This window comes from Pygoscelis adeliae, unplaced genomic scaffold, assembly GCF_000699105.1.
Source record: "Pygoscelis adeliae isolate BGI_AS28 unplaced genomic scaffold, ASM69910v1 Scaffold77, whole genome shotgun sequence".
Classification (NCBI taxonomy): domain Eukaryota; kingdom Metazoa; phylum Chordata; class Aves; order Sphenisciformes; family Spheniscidae; genus Pygoscelis; species Pygoscelis adeliae.
The window spans coordinates 5,201,787-5,212,395 of NW_008825216.1; the positions used below are offsets into that span (position 1 = coordinate 5,201,787).

The 10,609-nt window shown below is 43.8% G+C and overlaps 1 protein-coding gene across 3 annotated transcripts in view; it reads right to left on the minus strand.

Moving 5' to 3' along the window:
- Window positions 1-1,159: 1,159 nt before the first annotated feature.
- TAF5L (TAF5-like RNA polymerase II, p300/CBP-associated factor (PCAF)-associated factor, 65kDa) overlaps window positions 1,160-10,609 on the minus strand; it is a 21,133-nt gene continuing 11,683 nt past the window's right edge. For 2 of the 3 annotated variants that reach the window (XM_009329181.1, XM_009329180.1), the window contains 2 exons: window positions 9,147-9,871; window positions 1,160-3,144 (listed from right to left, as the gene is read on the minus strand). In XM_009329181.1, coding sequence (XP_009327456.1) covers window positions 2,347-3,144; window positions 9,147-9,871 — 1,523 coding nt within the window. In that variant the 3' untranslated portion in view covers window positions 1,160-2,346. Of the gene's footprint in view, window positions 3,145-9,106; window positions 9,872-10,609 lie in introns of all 3 variants that reach the window. The other variant, XM_009329182.1, reaches the window with a different exon arrangement.

Consider the following 10,609-nt stretch of genomic DNA (forward strand, 5'->3'; position numbering starts at 1 on the left):
CCACCCCCTGCTTTTGCTTGCTGTTTGCTCTACTTCAGGACCAAAAGTCCGGCTGCTCTAAATCTGAACACTGCTCAGGACATATGGCAACAAACAGCAAAATGAGTTCCAGTGAACACTGGTGAGCCATATCCTTCCTAGGTATTCACACCGGTGTTCAGCGAAGCACTTCGATACTTCGCTATGATACAAAAGCAGTCATTTCTCAATGAAATCTTTGGGCTAGAATCTACAGAATTGAGCAAAAACACTCAAAACAGCCATAGAGATTACTACAGGTTGAAGAATACAGTGCGTTTAGTCTGGTGAGCAGTATCAGCTCAATAGATCTGGAGGAGAAGGTCTCTCTAGAGACCTGCATAGCACAAAGCATCAGCAGTACAATCATCTCCCATACTGTTTTTTTTTTTCAAAATGCCTGATTCTGGTCTGGGATTGTTGAGCTGCTTCACACTTTTGATATCCAGCTGTCAGATGATGAGCAGTGCCATTCAACTCCAAGCATACAGAGGGGTTTCTGGTACTCGCAGAGCTGAGCTGCAGCACACACTGTTACTAATATCAGAAAGGTCAAATGCTTTTCTGATAAAAGGTTTCGGTCATTTACCAACCTAAGTAGACCAAAAAAAAAAAAAAAAAGGCAATTGTGAGCTGTCATCTAAACTCTTAGATTGTTTGGATGTTCTTAAGAGAATTCTCTCATGGAAGTCCAGAAGGTCTGAAGGAAGCCAAAGGGAATTATCATTTAATACCGACAGCCTGTTTAGAAGACATTAGGATTGTGCCTCTGCTCAAAAGAGGCATTTTAGAACATCAAACCACAAAGTAAAGGTCATGCAGCACTACAGAATGAGGCCTTTTGGTGCACATTGTCAACCTCAGGGGGTACCTAGATCCTCCACGTGCATTTCAGCTGACCTACAAAGCTGTGTCAACACTCTACTCCATGACCTGCCAAGTCAGCTCTGTGGAAAGCAAGTAGGGGGATATCAAAACAGCACACAGCAAGTCACCGAGACTACCAAATTCAGCCTCCAAATGCCAAGCAGGCTCTGGCTCAAGCAGTGTAGGAGAAGCATGCTCCTGCCCTCTTCTTCCCATGCAAGTCAGAGCAAGTTTCCCAGAAAGGGACCGAGCCATTTTTACTTTTTTTTTTAAACTAAATGCTTTTAATAGAAAACAAAATACAAAATAACTCTTTCCAGAAAGCAGAAATATTTAATCTCTCCAAATGACAAACTAGAACGTGCTTTTTCCGCAGATCCTTGTAAATGCTGATGATTTATCTCACAAAGTGTTCATGAAACTGATATTGCAACATTTCGAGAAAAATCCAACACTGGCAGAGCTGCCTCTGTGTACGCACAATAATTTAGTAATACTATTTTCTCCCATGTCACTTTGTGTCTGTCTCTCTCTCCGTCCCCCTCTCCCTAGACTGCCAACTTCCATTTACGGAAATATTTCTGTGAGGTGCAGTGGTGGATTGACATGCCCCGTTTCCATTAGGAGTCCAAATGTAGCTGCTTCAGTTCTATTGTGCTCTCCCTCCAGACAAGGCAAGTCGTTTATTACCCTTAAAGCCACCGCTCTACCCCCACTGTCCTCCCATCCTCAAAACACAGTGCAACCAGATTCAGAAAGATTCCTAATTAATGGAACATAAATACAAAATCACAGCTAGTACCAGGAACCAAACCCAAATGACAATGCAGAGATGGGCCCCAACTGAGGTCAGATTGCCATCCCCTTACTAAAAAGAAAGATGGTATTTTCTACTTAGCTAGTCCAAAATATTCCAGAAGTGCTATAGGGAACTGTAATATTTAGGACCACTATCACTGTAGAAAATACATAACGTTCTTTTAGTAGAAGGGTCTTAAAATGCTGGTCCTCTGCAATACCAGGAAAACAAAAACAAAACAAAACAAAAAACACTGGGCCAGTAGTTCTCCACACACTCAAGCCTCAGTTAACAGTAGGTAAGATGTGCCCATCAATCAATGCAGGATATTTAAGTGCAGGTCAGCAGCTTATCTGGTTGGCAGTTTCACTTGTCTGGACCAGGCTTTTGGTTTCCCCAAGCTACTGGATTTCCTCCTCTTTTTCCCATCCCTACAAGTACAAGATTAGAACGTATATGTATTTTCATCACTCCTCCTTTTTTCCTTATTCCATTCACCAGCACAGGCCTTTTTGTGGGCAAGACATTTTAAAGCATTTGCATCACTCTGAACATGCCTTTCAAGGGGGCAGAGGAAGAAAAGTGTTTCACAGTCAGTAATCTCAGCTTGCAATGGACTCTGGCATTCAATACACCCACCCACTTCCCTAAGAAAAAAAAAATTAATGTTCCTGATTTTCTTGTGCAATTCCAGTCACTAGAAGAAGATTACAGGCCATAAACTGTATGCTCAGTACATTATTCATTTGTCCGGTATATACACCGACCAGTTCACTGGAAGACCCATCTGCAGGGGCGTTGCAGTAAGTGTTCCGAATGTCCCAGACCCGGACTGAATTGTCCATCGACGCTGAAGCAATTAAACTACTGTCAGGGCTAAAAGTAAGGCTGGTTATGTTGTCCGTGTGCCCCCTCAGTTCTTTGTAAAGAGTTCCTGATGCCAAGTCCCACAGCTTTAGCCGCTGGTCTTCACCTGCTGATGCCAGGTACTTACCGTTGGGAGAAAACGCAAGCGCTAGCACGGGGCCACGGTGCCCAGTGAAAAGACGCACCGAGTTGCCTTGCTGAGTGCTCCACAAGCGCACAGTTTTGTCCGTGGAGCCCGTCGCTAAGTAGTTGGAATTGGGGTGGAACTTGACACAGTCTACGTCCGCCAAATGGCCTGCGTATATTCGCAGCGGGTACGTCCGATCAAATGACCAGAGCCTTGCAGTGCGATCGTGGGAACCACTGGCAAAGTACAGGCTGCAGGGGCTAATATCCAAATCCCAGACAGGATAGGCATGTCCTTGGTACAACACAGTGTTTGTAAAACTTCCGAGGTCCCAGTATCTGATGGACATGTCCTCAGAACAAGATAAGAGTCCTGAACTGTCTGAAAGGAACCTCGTGCTATACACAGGTCCACAGTGTCCTCTCAGGATCTTCATTTCTGTGCCTGCGCTGTCATCCTCTTCCTCCTGGTTGGGGAGGAGAAAAAGAAACAAGAAAGGAAGCATGTTTATCTGTTCAACAAATACAGGAACCACCATGAGGAAAACAGGCGGGTGTTAATACAGAAGTTATTTTAGACGTGGCACGTTTTGTGCAGCTCTGAGACACAAACATTGCTGGCGTGTTTGCTACATCTAAGTTAATGCTGAAAGAGATGGCGAGATAAAACTTTTTATATAAAGTTTTTATCTTCATTTTGGGCAGCCTCATGCTCACTCCAGAAGGCACCTTAACCTGGGACTGTACACAAATAGGGAAAAAAAGAAATATTTTATGACATTTTTCCACTTGTTAAAAACATATGCTTATTCCCTATCTGCTCTCTACTAAACTTTTGGCTAAGATGTTGAAACAGATCTTGGCATCTGCTCTTTTGGTGTGGTCATTATTGGAAGTGAATCTCACAGTAGAGAAAAAGAAACACAGATGTCTTAAACAAAAGGCAGGAGATGGAAAGACAAAGCACATTTGACAAGCTGTCTGCTGGACATTCCTTCTTAGCCCCACACGTGAACAGAAACCCAGTAAGGCCGTAATATCTATTTCTCCATGTAAGCTCTATCAGGATGCTTTCACATCCTCACCCTTCAAGAACAGACTTCAAGAACAGCAAATGTATGCAGCTTATTTAGGTCAAAGGATCTATTTTGGGGTAGGAGAAGATGAATAATCACAAAAAGGATGGCACTGGAAACCTTTTAATCCTGTAATTCTCCAATTCAAGTACCAGGGCAGATAGACAACAAGTAAAGGCTTTCACATTTAAAGACTGTTCAGTGAGCTGTGCTAAAGGAACCTCCCAATGGAGGGTAAGAGTCTCTGAAAGTCTACTCAAGTAGCACCTCTCAATACTCAAAGGCTACAGACTGCACAAGTTTCAACAAATCTCAACTCAAGAGAGCGTCCTTGCCTGACAAGCTGGGCTCTCACTGACAGAGTGCAAGGTAACCATGGCTTGGGGTGCACCTGTGTAGTAGCTCGAGACCACCCTCCCTCAGGGCTGTCAGGCAGACACTATATTCCTCAGTACTGAATCAGTAACACTCGTCCACTGACAAGCTCTGCACATCAAATTCAACACGCCCTTTCGTTTGTGAGCAGCCCCTTTAACTTTTATCATCGCGAACTGGCCCGTTTCCTGCAGAAGGAACACTTCCTGCCCCGAGAGGAAACTCGATTCCCCAGGGCTGCCGGACTGCTGACGACCAGCAGAAGCTAATACGTCGTCGTGAGCAGCTCTCTTGGCTGACACGACGGTCTCCCATCCCTCTAACCTCAGGACCCACAGACAGTTGTGCTTCAGACTTAGCAGTAGCCCTGAAAGCCCTTCTCCTCCAGTGATTTCAAGTCTCACCTCAGAGGTGAGCAAACTCTGACTTAGCTACCTCGCTGCCTTTCTCCATCTCAACTGTGTGTTTAGTGGTAGGCGGCAAGCTGTGTTTAGCAATGCTAATTCTCTTCAGAGTAGTCAGTGCCCATGAGAGTTTTATGATGTGGCTGGGAGCCAACTTCATCTCTACTATGAAGGTGAGGCAGAGAGAAATTGCAGGCTCTAGCACGCAAAGCCCCATTCTTATTCAAATTGCTTTTTCTACCTCAGACAGACCACTGCTTGCTGGAATCCACAGCATCTCTAGACTATGTTGCCACATTAGAGAGGCTGATACCTGCAGCGTTTTATACTAGTTTATTATGACCATTAGATTCCTGACAAGTTACCAGTGGAAGCCCATTCAAGTTACCTGTATTGTACTATAGTTTTTGTAAATTCTGCAAGTCCAGGTACTTAATTTTATGCCTTCAAATTCATAGAGGGCTACTTGGGCTGTCTGCAAGCACATATTCTTTTTCTTTACAAGCACCTACTCTTCTTCTCTTGTATTACAGTAGCAGCTTATTTGAAAAAGCCTGTTGAAGCATTCAAAGCCACACTCCTGTATGGTCACAGGTAGCAAATCTTATCTTTTGCTTCTGTTTGACACCCACTTAGCATAACTGCACACTGCTGTTACAGCTGATCGAAAACGGTATACCTATAATGCTCCTCAGTCACTAAACTTTTCCATTTCCTCCCTATCCAAGTTGGTCTGCTGACCAGATTAACAGAGCAGCTGGAAGTGCAGCCACTACATTACCGCCTTGCAGAACCAAGCTTCATTTCTTTGTCAGATCAAGCACACTCTTCCTTGCATCCCACAGCTACTACCATGTAGGCAGGCATTTATAGCAGCTCTAGAAAGGTTGCAACTTGTGTTATAAATTAGCAGGGAGGCAGGGAATCCCTCTTCATAGTATTTTTTCAGGATTCCAATTTCACACACTGAATATGTTTCCTGGATGTAACATAGCACTGGGCACTACCCAGATACCCATTAGCTCCTTCTGAAGTGGTTGCTGTTGCAGGTCAGCACGAACAATTTGTATTTCCTTGGAATGGACAAGAAATAAAGTTATATAAGCCTATTTTAATCAATAACCTACACACACACACACACACACAAAGCTACCTTTTATTATTTGTACTATCCATTTTGAAAAGAAGTATCAAAACAGATTTTAAGTAATAGGATAGAACTAGAAAACTTACCAACACTACTAAAATGAGCTAAAAAAAGATAATTTACTTTTCAACAGTGAACAGGAAGTCTTCCTGAGCAAGTACAAGACTGCCAAAAATTGTATTATTAAGAAACTGAAAAGAATAAAAATGTTGGCATGTTTTGTTACACAGGACACCTTCCAAATGATACACCTATGGACAGACTGCCCAACTCCTCAGCTATTATGTAAATCAGTAACGGATTTTGCATGACAGTCATCTGGACCCAGAAAAATTTACTGCCGATGCATTTAACCTTGTGAGCAGCAAACATTATCTAGCTGACAAAAATTATCTTGATCTTCCAGCCAGCATAAGCCTCAAGGGAATGAGTGAGCCTCAAAAAGCAACAACGATAATCTCAAAAAAACAACACAAAGAAACCATCTCACACCCCCCCCCCTTTTTTTCTAACTAGTAGCAGATTTCCCCTGGGTGTCGTCATCTCTCTCATCCTGCAGTGCTCTTAAGATGTCAAAAGGGAAGATCTCTTACCTGCCTACAGTGAGGATCTCCTAGCAGGGAAAGATGAGGGAGTCGATACCATGGCTGTCTTTGCAGGACATTTCTTACTACTCCTTCCAGAATTCCCTCCCATTTGCCATCCACTGAGGTGTCAGCATCATCCCCACTCACTACCACTTGAAGGACCACTGCCACTCAAAAGCAGAATCTTAGAAGCAGAGCTGAATGGGGTCAAGTCTTAGTCTTCACAGAATTTAAAGGCTGCCACTCTTGTGGCTTGGAACAGAGTATTATCTTCTGTTGTTGATTTATGTAGTACCAGTGATGAACATAGCAAAATTGCAAAGAGACAAACAATATGTCCGTTTGCCCAGCTGCAAAACTGCATTTTTATACTGGACCTTAAGTATGAGAGACTGTAAAGTGGCATTTGTGAGATGCTACTATAAAGAAAATGGAATTACTTTATCCCAAAATAGTAAGCCTCTCCTATTTCCAAGCAGCAAGACAACACTGGTGAAATGCACTGGGGCATCACACTGAGCAAAAATTCACTAAAACTACACCTAGTAGAAGACTTTGACCTTACTGGCACAAAAGCTTTACACAGACTAGGAAAAAACATTGTTCTCCGACACTTCTGCCAAGTCTCAACCTCATTTTTATATATACACAAAAAGAGATAATAAACCCAGTAGTCTAGTTGCAATGCCACCCTGAACGAGATCCACTGAAACCGGCACTTTCAGACCTCTCTATCTTCATGAACAGAAGGATCTATTTGCTTGCAGCAAATCAGAAACCAAGCTGAAGACTATTTCAGGCACTACTATTTAAATATAGTATCCAAAGCTAATTACACAATACAGAAATCAACGAAAACAAACAAAATGAAGAAACCTTACAAAACCCAGCCAAGTTTAACATCTCACAAGTTATTCTGTAGAACTCACTGAAGTAACGTCAAAGCACATTCAGAACTTTTGTTCTTTCAAAGTTTTCATCAGATGTATCACTGTGAATTGTTGCTGATCATACTGCAGTGACAGTGTGAAGCAGCCCCTGTTCACACTGAGCTGCGTTACTGATGACTGCAGCCTGGTCAGGGTGGTCTTGTTTGGTCTGCCTTGGTATCTGTTGCTTCCACTCCTGTGGCACCCAAGCGGGTGCTGGTCTGTTCCCACCGGCAACCCTGTGGATGCCTGTGTATTTGCACTGAGGGCTCCCAGATACTGGAATTTATTTCCTTTGTAGTCTACAGGCTTTCATTTGCATTCGGGACACATAACCAGCAGTGTGTTTAGGCTGGTATCCCCCCCTTAACTTTGAACTCCTGGTCAGGTCACTATTTGTTTTGTCAGTAGTGAAGTTATTCAGGGCAATGATGAATTTGATCTGTGCTTCTTTGACCAGTTTTTGGTTTTAGACCTGTGCATAAATACTGTGGGATACACAAAATATTAAATAGCCAACGAGAGCCATTTGTACTCAAGCTTCCGCAGCTGTTTCATAATACACGTACAATATACAAGTATGTGCCTACGTGCCAGAAAAAGCTAATACACACTCCTGATAACCTGGCAATATCTCACTTTTCTATAGTCTGGAGCCAAAGGAGGTGACCTGCTGATTTACCAGAGAAATTCTCCTCTGTCACAGGTTATTGACATTTGGTTTCCAAGACAGGCAATACAGTCACGTGTCCTATGAACTCTTGCAGCTTATAATGAAAACAAGTCCATAGCTCCATCTTGGGCTAGTCTGACCTACTTACCTGCTCGCTCTGCAGAAAGGGTTAACCTGGGAAGCTGTGAGCATGCTGCCGTCCTATCTCACCTGGATGTCTGCCTCTAGTTCTCAAGCTGACTAACAAAGCAATCCCTAACCGTAGATCCCTTCGTACAGAAAGCGCTCTGCACTCTTCCAAAATAAACAGAACCCTGCCAATAGGTATTTTTTATGAGAAGAAGAAAAAAACAGTGGAAAAAAGGATGTGTCTCCTGCTAAATGCTCAACACAAGAACAACAGGCTTTTTTTTTTTTCTCGTCAAGAGGGGAGTGATTAAACAAAGGAAGAGTCACAAATTCTGATCTCTAACCAGATATAAGATGCTACGTGGGCAGCTGTGGCAGAGAGCAGAGGAAGGGCATGACTAGAAGGCAAAAAAAGAATAAACTAGAAGATGCTATCTAGCCTGGCATGTGAAGGCACACACATCCCTGTCCTTGTCTCCAGCACTCCAGAGTGGGAAGCCTCTGAAGTTTCTATACTGTGGATACCTTAACAGAGACATTTTGCATAATTTTTCCATGCTAACTCTTCACCTCTGGTTAAGGTGATTCCTTAAATACAGTTTTGCACTTAGGAAGAAGGAGGGACGCCTGAGGCCTCAGACCAGCCTCCTTTGGCTCTTTCCTTACTTTGTCTTTATTTTCCTCTTCCTGCATCTCTCCCCTTCTCTCCACCCTTCTGATTGGTTGTTCTGAGCCGCTTTCCTTCTAGTTTTCATTCACCACAGTGTGTTTTTACCACCCGCATCTCCTTGTTTCATCTTCCCATCCGTAAGAAGGCTCCATGCTCCTCAGGGAAGGGAGCCTTCTCTAGTCACCTGTCCTTACTGGGCTGCCTGTGTACTGTCATCTGTTCAAGGAGAGCTGGAGTAGGGAGATCAGCACCTAGGACTAACAAACTGTGACCCAAGCACAAACTCATTGCACCTCAGTGCAGCATTTACAACCACTGCAGGAAAGAACAAGGACGAGAGTAGCATATAAAATTTGTGTGTCAAGGCAGACAGGTTGTGGAACAGCCTCACAGACCCCTAAGACATTACTAGATACTCCACAATGCATACCCAAAATACCTCGGCAGAAAGGGTAGGGGGAAAAAAAGGGTATCCAGACCTCCTCATCCAGGATGTCACAAGCCAGGCGGATGCGGGACACATCAACGAGGTGGGGCTCAGATTTTAACTTCCTGGAACGCAGGCTCCACAGCTTCACACATGAATTATCGAACCCAGCAGCGAGCAGCTTGCTGTTTGGCGAAATCTCTGCAGTGTTCAGCAACTGCTCCGTGTTATAGAAGGCATAGAAACAGATGGTCGTTAAGGAAGGGGGCCCATCCTTGACACGTTTAATGCTGTCCTGCAGTAAATCCAGCGCCGCCTCATTCTGTAGAATGGAAGCCGGCACGTCACTGGGTTCCAGGCCATTGCTCTCGTTGCGTGAGGAGCTCCCACCGGCGTAGAGCTGGTAGTCAGTCCTCTTGGCGGGCTGCACATCCAGGTGAATGTGCAAGGTCAGGACTTTGCACAGGGCGTTGTTGTTGTCACTTTGGAGGTAGCGAAGAAGGTAGTTGTAGCTGTCCTCTTGAAGGCGGATGACGTACTTGTTGTCCAGAAAAGCCCGGAGCTTCAAGTTGGACAGGATATCTTGAATAGTCATGGTAGTCTGCAACTGCTCAATGATATCCTTCTGGCTGGCATTCTGCAAGAACATGCCATGGAAGCGGCTGTAAAAACTGTCCACTGTGCTTTTTAGGCCATTCTGGACCATGTTCAGATGGAGGTAGACGAAGAGTGGATACAGAAGAGGCATCACTTCATGGCTGTGCTGAGAATCTGAATCTGTATAAAAAACAGCAACAAACTTTGATTTCTCAATCCACTTTCTACTGGCAATAAAACAGAGCAAGGACAATTACTGCAAAAAGCCTTGACAGTGGCATCAGAGAGCAAGCAAGAGGAGACTTTTGTTGGCGCGTCTAAGTGAACCTCTTCTGTCACCTAAAGGGGATACACAGTACCTATTACAGATCCGAAGAGAGATTTTCAAGTCAGTGAGGTACATTGTCAGAACAAAATGTAGATATTTCAAAACCTTTTAGGTGTGTGCCAGCTATTAAAATACCACCTCAAACTACATGACAGCTGAATTTTTCCCCTATGTATTTAAAAAGAAAAACTATGCCCTCTGTCTATTGTAATAAACAGACTTTAAAACTTACTCATTATATTTAAAATAGTATTTAACGTGTTTAAGTAAAAGTTATTTACCTAGCCTGTGCGGGCCTGAACTTTGGTGGCTTTTTTTCCCTCTCAGCTTCAATAAAACTTGCATGTGGTGCTTCACATGGAACTGATTTGTCTCAGGGGGAAAGGAAGCTACAGTTTCCAAAATGTACTGCAATATGCTATGCTCTTGTTTTATTTCTGTGCCAGCTCATGTGCACACTTTCTCTCTCTCTCTCCCCCCTCTCTGCCAAGGCAAATCCCAGGACTAATTCCTAGTACACAGTGTAACAAGCTCCGGATTAGGCCCTGCTGTACCTTGCAGAGCCTAATCTGTGCAACAACTCCACCCCT